The sequence below is a fragment of the Echinops telfairi genome, unplaced genomic scaffold (assembly GCF_000313985.2).
Source record: "Echinops telfairi isolate 266 unplaced genomic scaffold, ASM31398v2 ScPeMD7_3;HRSCAF=10, whole genome shotgun sequence".
Classification (NCBI taxonomy): domain Eukaryota; kingdom Metazoa; phylum Chordata; class Mammalia; order Afrosoricida; family Tenrecidae; genus Echinops; species Echinops telfairi.
This window is the reverse complement of record NW_022103899.1, coordinates 56411630-56424732: the sequence shown is the minus strand read 5'-3', so window position 1 is coordinate 56424732 and position 13103 is coordinate 56411630. Positions and strand designations below refer to the sequence as shown.

Below are 13103 nucleotides of genomic sequence, written 5' to 3'. Positions count from 1 at the left end.
GATTGTGTGAGCATCATGGAATGCCAGTTTAATAGAACAAAGTGTTCTTGCATTGAGGGAGTACTTGCAGCTCCCTCTTTTAGCAGAGTTTTGATGATGCTGACAGAGCCCTGGTGGCACTGTCATCTGGGTGAGGTTGAACGGTAACTGCAGGGCTAGCTGTTGAAACCCACTAGCAGCTCCTTGGGGAAGAGATGAGGCTGTCTGGGTCCATGAAGATTCTCAGAAACCCATATAGGTCACTATGAGTTGGAATGGACTCCATGGCTGTGGGGTGAGTTGGTAATGGTGACTGATAAGATTGGCACGTCCCATCAGGCCGTGGGGCTGGGAGGTGAGGTCTGCAGTGCTGTGGTCACCATTCTGAAGAGGAGTCCAAACAGGAAGTAGGGCATACCTGATTCTCCCCAGTCTCTGTGTGCAGGGCCTCTGTGGATCTCCCAAGTAATATGCCATTTACATGCCTCATACCTGCCATTGCAGTTAGTGTTGTTTGCTTTCATTACCAAGTGTGAAATTGTGCCCTAAAGTCATATGAAAAACCCAGGAAATGTAATTTCATATTCTGTGTTGAGAACCTTCCCTGATGCTTCTGTCCCTCATTATTGAGGGATCTGGTGCTTTGTAACTTTCTGACTGTTTTCTCAGTCTCAGACTATATGTGTATGCTTTGGTAGGCATGAACATTCTGTGTACATGTTCAGTCCCACTGAAGGCTTTGCGACCCAGAAGCAAAAGAAAGCAAGGGGCCCCTTTTTAGGAGTTTACAGGGAAAGGAGATGGCTTCTTCATTTTTCTGTTCCTGCTATCTCCAAAGCAAGGAGCCACTGCTTTTGATCTGTACGTAATCCTGGCCAGAAACCCCAGAACGGGGAGGAAAACTGAAGCCAGGGTAGACATAACTCTGCCTTGTCTTTTAGCCAGAGGGCTGGAGTGTAGCAGCAGAGGGGCCAGCTCCATAGACCTGGTTCACTCTCACCAGCCTGCCTCATCCCCCATATCTTTAAAATGGGGAATGACTCCCGCCTCCGGTCTAATCTTGGAAGAACAAACTGGATAATGTATTGAAAGGAAGTTAGTCATAAGCCAGTTATGTATCATATGGGTTCATAGCTGTATCTGTCTTTATTCTGGGCTAGACTTGCAGTAAATGTGGGCGTGGTTGTCGATTGGGGTATAAGGTTTCCCTTTTGGGGGCCAGCTTTTCTCAGGGTTATGATTCTTAACTTCCTCTGCCTTGTTTTTGTTCTGCTGAAGTAACATAAGCCTTGTAAGCTTGGACTTGGCAGCATTTGGGTCACTGAGCTTATTCATGTGTTGCATTTGTCTCACTGCTTGTCACCCTGTCCCCACCTCTCCCTGCTTTTTTCAGCAGAGGACTAGGAAAAGATGGAGAAGTAAAACGCCACTATTACACGATTACTTGTACACAAACTGCCATAGCGTTTTACAGCTGGGTTCGTTAATAAAAGGAGCATGTGCCAGGCTCCAAACTCACTGCTGTTGGGTCCCTTCCAACTCAGAGCAACCTTGTCCACGGGGGCTCAGCCTGTGCAGTCTATGTACGTGTAGAGGAGAGGAGTTCCTGCTGATTTGTTAGAAATGTGGGGAGGAGTTGGTGGTTTGGAAAGTACTTTGATTTTGGAGTTAGGTCTCCCATTTTAAATGGGCTGAAGCAGGCATCCTCAGATTGCAGGCCCGCTGAGGACATTTATCCGGCCTGCTGGGTGTTTTTGCCCCATTTTGTTTTTTACTTCAAAATAAGATACCTGCAGTGTGCATAGGAATTTGTTCAGTTTTGTGGGGCTGAGGGACAGTGAACTGGCCCCCTGTTTAAAAAGTTTGAGGATCCCCTGGGCTGAAATTATGCTCAATTGTTTTGTATCCAAACTAAGGAAAATGCCTCAAATTATCAGTTTCAGCACCTCTAAACACTAAATATAAGCTGGTTCTGTAGCATTCCATCTTTGCAGATCCTTAAGATGATCCCTCTGTGGAAACACTTAGTGTTGAGACTTCCTCATAACTCTCCTTTGGCTCTTAAGGAATTGTCCATAATTATCAGACTTGCTTGATAATCGACCTGTTATCGAATGTGAAGCATAGCTACAGGTATCATGGCATTTTGTTGTAGTAAACCTGTACCGAGGGTAAAATCTAGAGCCTTCCACAGAGTGCTTAGGGACCCGCCCTGTCTTGCCCAGCTTGACCTTTCGACCCTTTTCTCAACAGATACCTTGCCAAGACACTGACGCCCTGTATGCGTCATGATTTCTTTCCTCCACTGTAGTTCACACTCTGGTTTGGGGCTGGCAGGCTTTCTCCTCAGCTCTTCAAACTTCCAGTCCCAGTTTAAATGCCGTGTACACCTTGAAGCCTGTGGGTCTTTTGCTACAAGTGGTTGCTCCCTCCTGGCAGTTCACTTTTTGTTATCTTCAAGGGCAGGACTGATGTCTGTCAGTCATGTTTACAGTCTGCGTGGACGATTGGTCCACTCAGCACATCTGTGGCATTGAGGCTGTTCACAGAGGTTTTCACTCTGTAGTTCCCTCTCCTTCATGTGTATCTTATGATGGAAACATCTCTCGTGTTATACGCTTCACTATCTTGAAAAGAATCAACATATAAAATGCCTTCCTACCTGTAGTTTACAAGCATCCATAAAGTATGCTACCATTTGTAAAGATAGAAAATAAGAAAAGTAAACTACCCGATAGAATGAAAGTGGTAGGCAAAAGGCCTTTGGTCCAGTGAGTGGCACAAGATGGCCTAATGCAGAGTTGACACATCCTTATACCTATGTGTGGACATTGAATGTGACAGCTGCTGCAGCCAGGTGTATTTTTCAAAATGATACCTGGTTCTTGGTAAAGTTGAGGAAAAAGAAACAACAACCCCCTAACATACCCACAACGGTAATCTTTAATTGATTCATATGGTAGGTTCATTCTTGGAAATTATAGCATGCACTAAACCATGGTGTTTTGTCACTGTGCTCCCCTCCCCCCTCTTCAGATTTTTTCCCTTCAAGTTTTCATCTATTCCAAGGTTATTTAAAAACTATGGCTCGACCATGGAACCGTACTTTCCGTGTGTCTGACTGTTGTGTATATTAGATGGCAAATTCAGTCCCTGCCAGCTACATTCCAGGATCACCCCTGTTCACCAGTGTGTGTTTCCAAAATGTGCCCTAGAGTCAGTGCCATGCCTGTTAGGGAAACACTGCTTCAGTGGATGAAGAAGTAATTCTTTAGTCTGAATTTACAGAATCATGCAGGCTAGCACAGAGCTGTAACTGAACACAGCACTATTGGCCAGATGATTGTTGGGATTGAAATAGAAAAACATAGTGGTATAGTAGGTTAGGAATTGGGTGCGAACCACAAGGTCAGCAGTTCAAAACCCCCAGAGGCTCCCCAGCAGGAAGATAAGGCTGTGTGCTCCCCTTAAGATCTACTGGAGGTGTTCAACTCAACCCTATAGAGTTGCTATGAGTCAGAATTTGACCCAGTGGCAATGAGTTTTGTTTGGGGTTTATGAAGTGCAGTAGGAAGTTTGTCTAAATGCTTTAAAATTACCTTTCTACCATGATTGCTAAGACGAAATCACTGATTTATTGAAACACGTGTCTTACAGAGCTCGAAACAAAACAAACATTTTATTTTTGGAAAACAAAGCTCCATAGAGGTCTTACCCATCGCCCACACCCAAGAGGCTAGGCCCCAAGTACTCTCCTCTTGCAGACCCAGGAGTCTCGGCCTTAAGCCCCTTTCCTCCTTCTGACCCAGGAATCCTGCCTTCTACCCCCTCCTTCCTCAGACCCATGAGTCCTGCCCCAATTCCCTTGCTTTTCTGTATACTCGTATATCGAAAACATAAAGGCAGCAATATGTATATCTATATATTTGTAAATATAATTAAAGCATAATTTCATTTGTATTTAGTCATTTGTGCATGCATTTGCATTGTGTGTTTCTATGTCTGGCATGAAAATTAATTTCAAACTAATTAGCTAATTGTAGCTAGTCATGCAGTCTTTTAGATCACCTTTAGACTAGAGATGATTTTTAATCCTTTGACCTACCAAAGGCTTTATTTAAGCACCAAAATTCAGTTAAAATATTTAGAAGGAGGTAGGTCATACCATGTCAGCAGAGTTTATTCAAACGAGTTCAAGTTCACATTCTTGAAGCCCATGACGCTGAGTTGATTATAGTCTGTTCTGCTGCCGCGTGTGTTTTGCTAGTGTGAACCAGCCTGTGTGCAATTGGTGTGCAGTGTCATGATGTGGAAGTCCTATCTCTTCACGGGCAATTCCTTCCACAGTGTTAATGTATGAAGTGAAATGGGGCAAGTGTTTCAACTAAAGAGGGATGTTTGGTAATATTGGAAACCTCTGGAAAATCTGGTGTTTGTAGAAAACATTCGACTCAAATGATCCCTAGTGTACAGGCTGTCTGAATCATCACTTTGCGCTTTGCTAAACATTTTCAGGAAAAGCTAAAAAGGATGGAAAGCAATGTGGACTTTGGTATTGTTTTTTTCATTTGTTGGAACTGGTCTCAAAAGAAAGTACGTATGAAGATGTACACTTAAAATTAAAGAAGGCGCCCCCCCCCAAAAAAATAATTAAAGAAGACCATGTGAAAATAACACTTAAAAGAGTGAACCACCCTCTCACGTCTTCGTTTCTGAGATGACAAAGAAAAGGCGTAACAACAGTCGTACCAAGCAAGGCTGCAGCCTATTCGCTGCAGGAGTGCACCCACTGCGTGCCCAAAGACAAGGCCATTAAGACGCTTATAATCGGAAACAGTGGAGGCTGTAGCCATCAGAGACATTTCCAGAACAAGTATTTTCCATTCATATGTGCTTCCCAAGCTGTATGTGAAACTCCATGATTGTGTGAGTTGTGGCATTCACAGCAAGATGGTCATGGTCCCATGAAAGACTGAACCCTCTGCCCTCCCCCCCACCCCCGATTTAGACCTGCAGGTGCTGCCCCATGACTACCTTCAAAGTTGAAGAAAGACCTGAAAGGAAATAAATTGGAAATGCTTCTTTTTAAAAAGTGCACCAACTGTTGGAATTAGTGCAAGTGTCAGCATTGATCGAAGTTGGTCGTTGTTTTCTTAGGACTGTTATTAAATGTTCTGAACACGGGTTTTCATAAGGTGGTTTAGCTCTGGAGGGAACCCTGGAGTGGTGGGGTACGAATTGAACTGCCAGTCTCAAGGTCAGCAGTGTGCAACCATCAGCCACTCTTCAGGAAAAAGAAAAGGCTGCGTGCAGCTGCCGCCCCATGGGCGCTTCTGACTGTCCTGTACAGTTGCGCTGGGTCAGAATCAATGCCATGACGGGGAGCATGAATTGTGCCTGAGTTAAACTCTGAATGAATACAGTCTCTTTTAATATAAACTTTAGAATTCACAAGTCAGGATTACAACAAGGGAAAAACCTAATTCTATAGTGAAGTACAAAATATGGTTTGATTTTAAAATGTGTAGGAAACGTAAATAAAATAAGCATGTAGAGCATCTGAATGACATCATGCCTAAACAGTGATCAATGCATATTAAATTCCTTAGTCTGAAAACCGTCTTAATCCTCTTTGTCTTCTCTTTCATAAATTTGGAATGATTTAAAAAATTAACTCATTATAAAAGACAACTCTCCAACCGAGAAATACAACAAAAAGGAAAGCGAGCACTGAGAAATGAAATCTACTAAGGGTACAATAGAAGATTTGGGGAAAACAAAAAACAGCCACAGTATGTGAAGTCACACCTGGATTCACCCCCCTCGCCCCCAAGAAAATGTGGATCTGCAGACACACTCACTACTCACCTGATGAATAGACACTGAAAAGTGAGACTGGAGCTATTTAGAGGAGCTGATTTAGTCTTAATAGGTTTTCAGAATAGACTGATTGCTGCCAGAGGTTAGAACCTAAAATATAAAAATTATTTTGGGACCCAGGAAACACTTTATTTTATTGAAAAGCTTATTAAATTCTGGAAAAGGTAGAAGAAAGAAAGATCCTGAAGAAAGAAACTTGTTATTTTAGATAAGATAGTTGAGACATCAGGACATAGAATCTTTACAGATTCCGTTAGAATTATTTTTTTGTGAGGTTTCCAGTGATTTATTTCGATTCCTGTACTGGCACCCTTCCACAAGGCCTTTAAAATACACCAAGTAACGGCACTTGCACCGGGGTCTTTCTGAGTTGTCACCAGTCGACTCTCATATATGCTATTTACTTGCAGGATGGGTGTTGGCTGTGAATTAGATAAGTTGGATTTAATAAGTGAATATCGCACCTCGGTAAGGACAGATTTTCTGTATATACGTATAAAATGGATGTTTACTTCCTTTGGATTGCTTCTGTAAATCTCCTCTAGCTAATCATTGCCAGAGCTTGAAAAACTTAACAATTGAATTACACCGCTTCTTTGTCTTTCTTCAGCTTCCTATAAGAAGAGTAATGGCATAAATAAGGATTTGACCGATTATAAATGACTTATTAATAATGGAATTTTTGGATGTGCTTGGAATGCTTTATGGTGAATTCTTTAAGTATCTCTTTCTCTAGGACTTGGGTTTTGGTGTACTTTATTAGTACTTTAAATTCTTAATAACTGTCACTATATTGATTTCCTATAGTTCTGTGTTCTGTTTTGTCTGATGATTTTCTCTGTAAAATCTCTTGGAGAATTGGTGTGTCTGCTTCAACATTTACAGTGCTAATTGAAATCTTAATGTACAAATTGGAAATTAGGTCATTGTGAGGAATCATAGAATGCCTTCACTATAAATGTTTAAGGCAATGATAGTTACATTGTCTATTAATGCTAGCATGTAAGTATATAAAACGTCTAGATTTGCTGGTTTTAAAATTAAGCATGCCTGAAGTGAAATTATGGAAAAAATCATTTTGCTTTAGCAACACTAACACTAATGTAATTGTGGCAACTGGTAAGAGTGACCTTAACTCTTGGACATTAAGGGGAATTGGTTGTAAGAGGCATTTTTTCACTCTCGATTATTTGATTAAATAATAAAGTATCTTAAATATTTGGGGAAAGGTGTAGGCTCAGTGATGATGAATTTTTAGGCTTTTTTTAAAATGTAAAAATATTTCACCTTCAATATTGTATTTGCACCGCATTTTCCTGATAGATTTCTGTTTTGATTTTCTGCTGACAGGTCACATTTAGAGCAGGCAAAACATAAGGGATCTAGCCCTCCTGAGAGTAGAAAATGTAATGCTAATGCTAAGGCACCCAAAGGGCAGTCTAATTCCACTTCTGAACTGTCAAGGGGACACCTTTCTCAAAGGTAAATCTTCACATTGCTTCTTTATTTTCAAGGCAGAATTATTTGCATTTGAATCCTTGCATATAATATTAAAAGTTGGCCATATTACCCCCAATGGTATGATACATATTTTTCTTAATCTCTGAGAGGAACTCCGAGAATTAACAGCCCAGCACCTTGTCCGTGAGGACAGTGTGATAGACCTTCAATAGGGAAAATTTGCCTTTTCTTAGAGAATTGTGAAGTTCCCATTTTACTTAGCAAACCACAATCAGCCTCTAAAATGCTGTTACTGTTTTCCATAGTTTTTGTAGTTGAAGCCATAGTTCAGGGCAACAATTTCTTCCAGACCAATTGGGAGGAGTCTTGGGAAGTACAAGGAGATACAGAGTTGGCAGTGGTATAAATAGCATTTCTAGCCTTCCTTTTGAAAGTACATGTTTTACTGTGTTTGAGAGCCTTGATAGTCCACACTCAGCTGGTTCTGAACCAATAAGTATTCTTTTTCTTATCCCCCTGGCCCTTGCTTTGTGAGTGGCTGTGCTCACAATCTCTGAGCTAAAGGTCCCTATCTTCTAGTTAATACTTGACCGCCCAGGGTCACACCTATTCCCCCTGGCATTTTGAGCAGCTTGAAGGGTCCCTGTTTGTTAAATATGGGCTTACTGGGAAGATTCTTGGTTTGTTTTGTTTTTAAAGCACTTAATTCCTGAGACTTAAAGACGTTCATAGATAAACATTGAGTGTGGAGGTGAATGATGGTGCTAACTCTTCTCTTATCTAACCTCTTAGAAGCTGCAGTTCATCCTCTGCTGTCATAGTTCCACAACCTGAAGACCCAGACAGAGCCAATACTTCAGAACGGCCCAAAACGGGGCAGGTGCCTAAGAAGGACAATTCTCGAGGAGTGAAACGCAGCGCGAGTCCAGACTACAACCGGACCAGTTCACCAAGCTCTGCAAAAAAACCCAAAGCGCTGCAGCACACTGACTCTCCCACAGACACGAAGAAGCCACACAGCAAGTCCAAGAAGAGACATTTAGACCAGGAGCCGCCACTGAAATCTGCACAGTCACCATCCACCAGCAAGGCTCACCCCCGGAAGAGCGGGGCTGCTGGGAGTTCACGGAGTCAGAAAAGGAAGCGGACGGAGACTTCTTGTATAAAGAGTGGTTCTGCGTCGGAGTCAACTGGTGCCGAAGAAAGAGCTGCAAAACCACCCACCAAGCTGGCTTCAAAATCAGCCGCCTCAGCCAAAGCTGGGTGTAGCACCATCGCCGAGTCTTCTTCCACCGCCTCGACTTCCTCCTCGTCTTCGGCTGTCGCCTCGGCCTCCTCCACGGTGCCACAAGGTGCCCGGGTGAAACAAGGAAAAGACCAGAATAAAGCCAGGCGTTCCCGCTCCGCATCTAGCCCCAGTCCCAGAAGAAGTAGCAGGGAAAAGGAGCAGAGTAAAACTGGTGGCTCTTCAAAGTTTGATTGGGCTGCTCGTTTCAGCCCGAAAGTCAGCCTTCCTAAAACAAAACTGTCTCTTCCAGGGCCGTCTAAGTCCGAGACCTCGAAACCTGGACCTTCTGGACTACAGGCCAAATTAGCAAGTAAGTGCAGACCGGCCGGCCCCGTTTCCTTTATTTTCACTTCAAGAATGTCAGTCATGGTTTGTGCAAACATGAATGTGCTTTAAAAGTAGAGTATATTTTTCCTTCTAAGGCTATCTTAAATAAATGGATTGCTACATTTGCATCTGTATGTACACGTACGTGGTCATTGACACCCCCTCTGACTGTCGAAAGGTGTCTTGGTGGTGCTGTACGCTATGCATTGGACTGCTCACAGCAAGGTTAGCAGTTCAAGCTCACTAGCTGCTCTGCAGGAGAAAGATGCCGCATTCTCCCCTTCAAATGTACAGGCTTGGAAACCTTGAAGGAATAGCTCTAAGATCGTACAGAATCTGCTTGATGACAGTAGCTTTAAAGGGTTTTTTTTTTGTGGGGGCTGGTGGTGGTAATAGTTTCTGGGAGATATAAGGAATCCTGCCTGGGAAGATTATTATTATTATTACTAAAAACCATTATGTTTTAGTGACTTTATGATTCTTTGAAAGGAGTGGTTACTCATTGGGCTGCGAAATGAAAAGTCGGTAGTTTGAAACCATCTCCCACTACACGGGAGAGAAATAGGGCTTTCTACTCCTGTAAAAAGTTGGTAGTCTTGGAAACCCACAGATGCCGTTCTGCTCTGTTCTGTAGGGTCACATGAGTCGGAATCCACTTGATGGCAGTGATTACATTTCTTTAGACACCATGGATGTGTGATGGCTTGTACGTTCAACTGTTAACCACAAGTTAGCAATTGAAACCCACCAGCCAGGCCTCCAGAGAAAGATGAGGCTGTCTGCTCCCTTAAAAAGTTACAGTTTTAGAAACTCAAAGGGACCATCCTACTCTGTTTTACAGGCCACTAGACATTGGAATTGACTAGGCGGCCGTGGTTCTCTGTTACAATGCCATCTTTCTTCACGTTATACTTTATGGCCTTGCCCACTGTGGGTGAATGCTCTGTGGAAGCTTGCGGTGAAGCAGAAAGAATTGATGGGTTGAAGAACAGAAACTTGATGGGAGAAGCGAGGTGCTATCACCAGCACCCTATCAAGCAGCCTAGGGCGAAAGGTTCCTCTCCTCACTCCCTCCTTTTTATTTAAAATCCATGGACTACACTTATCTACCATTTTTTAAAAAGCACTAATTTTCTTTGGTAATATTTAATCTGGAAGCTTCTTTTGACTTTTGTCCTTTAGAGGCCTCATAGGGGATTCAGATTTCATATCCACATTTTGATAAATCTCGGACAGGGTTCAGCAAACTTTGGCTCTCAAGCCATAGGCTTTTTGGGTACATACATGTGGCTCTGAAGTAACATTGAAACAGTTTAAAGCGTCTTACTCAGATGACAGTGATTTCATTTGCTTGCAAAAATCTATTTATGGCTCCCGAGTAATTTTTAAATTGTTGAGAGGGAGAGGATTGGCTCTTCCATTTCAAAAGGTTGACAATCCAAGGTCTGGGACTTTCTCTTAGTTATTGGAGGAAGGTGGCTGGGGTTCTAGCATAACATTGGCTTTAGGATTTGTTAGCCTCATGTGGTGGAACCCTATAAATCTATGTTGATTATTCTATATTGATTCAAAGTTAACTGTGACAAGGATACCACTTTTCAAGCAAATGATGCACTTGTTACTGAGATTTTTGCAAAGGGTGGTAAAATAAAGTACTAGCTGACCCTAAAGGAATCCTGGTGTTTATTGTGGGTTATGAGTTGGGCTGCTAAAATGCAAGGTTAGCAGTTTGAACCCGCCAGCTGCTCTGCAGGAGAAAAATGAGGCTGCCCGCTCCTGTAAAGAACAGCCTCAGAAACATAAAGGAAGGAGCAGCTCTATCCTAGAGGGTCACTGTGAGTTGGAGCAACTAGATGGCAGTGAACAGTAAACCCTGAATAAAATCTTAATTTTAACCTATACTACAGGGCAAACTTGTCTGATTGGTATTTTAAATAAACAGTACATCTTTCTTAAATATTTTCTGTTTGGACATAGAGCCATTGGTTAGTCTGTCCTGGACAGTCAATTGGCCCTTTGTTCTGCCAAGGTTTTCTGGACAATTGGAGTTACTGATGTCAGCTTTCCCGCCACCACCTTGCCTTCTCCTTGCATGTTCTTGCAGTAGAACTGAGGTTTCTTGCCCAGACCTTCGTGCATCTCCATTGGCGTTGCCTATGTGATAGCAGTTCTATGGGTCCATCAGTCATCCTCACTGGATGAACTCTTCTCTCCTGACTCTTCTTTCTAGGAAGGAGCCAGGCCAGGTGATACAGGTTGTGCTTGAGTTCCAGGTGTTGACTCCTCTGAGTGAGAAGCTTTCTTTTCTTACATGCCCTGCTCCTGCTGCTGTGTTTTCAATGAGCACTCCATGGCACCACTGGCTGCTCTGTGCTCCCGAGCTGATCAAGGGGAGCTCTCAACAGGGGCACCCAGGAGTAGTGCCCAGGCACTAGCCAGTGCATGCTGCACGTGCTCCTAGGCTGACCTCGTGTCAGAAGTCACTGCACAATTATTTTGCTCACTTCACAAAAATCTCCGTGTGTACCTTGTCTCTAATACTACTGGTCCATTTCCACTGCCACTACTTTAGTTCTAAGCAGAGCTGTTGAAATGAGAAGTTATCTGATATACTAGGGCACACGTTTTGTATGTAAGCACTTGCATTTAAGTTTTAAAATATGGTGCTTTCAGATAGCCACCTAGGTGTCTTGGAGCAAGCACTGGGCTGCTGCTAACCCAGCTCTCAGTAGCTTAAACCCACCACCTGCCCCCCCGCGCCCCCCCACCCCCCCACAAGTGGTTGAGACCCACAGGTTGAGAACCACTGCTTTAAGGGGTAGCTCCACAGTTTCATAGGGGCTCTGTGAGCCAGAATTGACTCTGGCAATGGGTTTGGCTTTACAGTTTAGGCTCTGTTGCCCTCACTGGTATGATGCAGTTGAGCTATGTGGTGTTGATAAGACCTGAAAGGAGGCACCCTTTTATTGGCGCCTCCTCTACTGGTAGTATTCATTCTGGGGGCTAAGTAATCCCTGCAGTCTGTGAAACATAAGGGCTGCTGTCTGTCGGAACCGACTCATCACACCAAAATTAACAAAATAGGTACCCTGAATCCAGGACCCAAAGCATACCACTTAGTAGGTTTTGTTTGATTTTTTGCTATCCCTCAAATGAGTGAATAGCATTTCAAAACAAAATAATGGGAGCAAATATTTAACATGCTTGCAATGTGCCGGCAACTGTTCTGAATGCATGAATCATCTTGTTCCTTCCCTGTCCCACTCAGGGAGGCCAGGTCAGTGGTCAGGTTACCTGTCCAAGGTCACAGGAGTCCAGCTCTGGGATCTGATTGCAGCGGTCATTCTGGAGACCAGGGCGCACTAGCGAGTAGATGGGGAAGTGCTTCATTTGCAAAGACCCCTTGAACTCAGCTGGGGCAGGGTCGGTTGTAGTGGTTGTATTTGAGATTAAATATGAGCCTTTAGGGGAGAGGTTAGTAAGAAGCAGTACTGCGATCAAGTTGCCAGTGCTGATAGTTTTACTTAAGGATGCAGAAGCTTACCTCTGGGTTTCAACTGATAGCATTTGAGGAGAACACCCCACCCCCACTCCACATTGAACTAAAAGTCCTGCATTAGGACCCTGGATCTGTTGGTGGCTGTGGGAAAGCTTGTTAAACTTTCTCTGCCAGTTGATCATAATCACCACTGGAGGGACACAGGATGTAAGAAGATGAGGATAGATGATGCTTAGAACACAGGAACTGCCACCAAAGTGAATGGAGCCTAGTGTGAGTGTGGCGCGTTTTAAGGTAGAAAAGAGTCTGGAGAACATTCCGACGAGGCGCTGACCAGTCCTTGGATACTAGCCCACTTAATTGGAACATGTATGTGAAAGTAACCTTGTGTGATTAGAATGCCTAACATAAATAATGATGTTGTGCGGATGGTAGCCTTCTGTTTAAATGGCTTGCCTATGCCTCAGGGATTCGATTGATCAGAGGCAGAATTGCTCAGTGAAAAGAAGTTGAGAGGTGGATTTCTGATTATTTCAGGGTGGGTAGTGGGTGTTTTATCCAAAAACTTTTATGGTGACTTGGGGAGCTTGCCAATAGAGTATATTGTGTCCCGTTCCCAACACACACACACACACACACACACACACACACACACACACACACACACAC

At 43.3% G+C, this 13103-nt stretch overlaps 1 protein-coding gene across 17 annotated transcripts in view; it reads left to right on the top strand.

Moving 5' to 3' along the window:
- Positions 1-13103, top strand: part of TRIP12 (thyroid hormone receptor interactor 12) — a 114925-nt gene that overhangs the window by 29027 nt on the left and 72795 nt on the right. For 12 of the 17 annotated variants that reach the window (XM_045293928.1, XM_045293920.1, XM_030887115.2 and 9 more), the window contains exons 3-4: positions 7210-7341; positions 8113-8918. In XM_045293928.1, the coding sequence (XP_045149863.1) occupies positions 7210-7341; positions 8113-8918 (938 nt within the window). The remainder of the gene's footprint in view (positions 1-7209; positions 7342-8112; positions 8919-13103) is intronic. The other 5 variants (XM_030887143.2, XM_030887145.2, XM_045293951.1 and 2 more) reach the window with 1 other exon arrangement.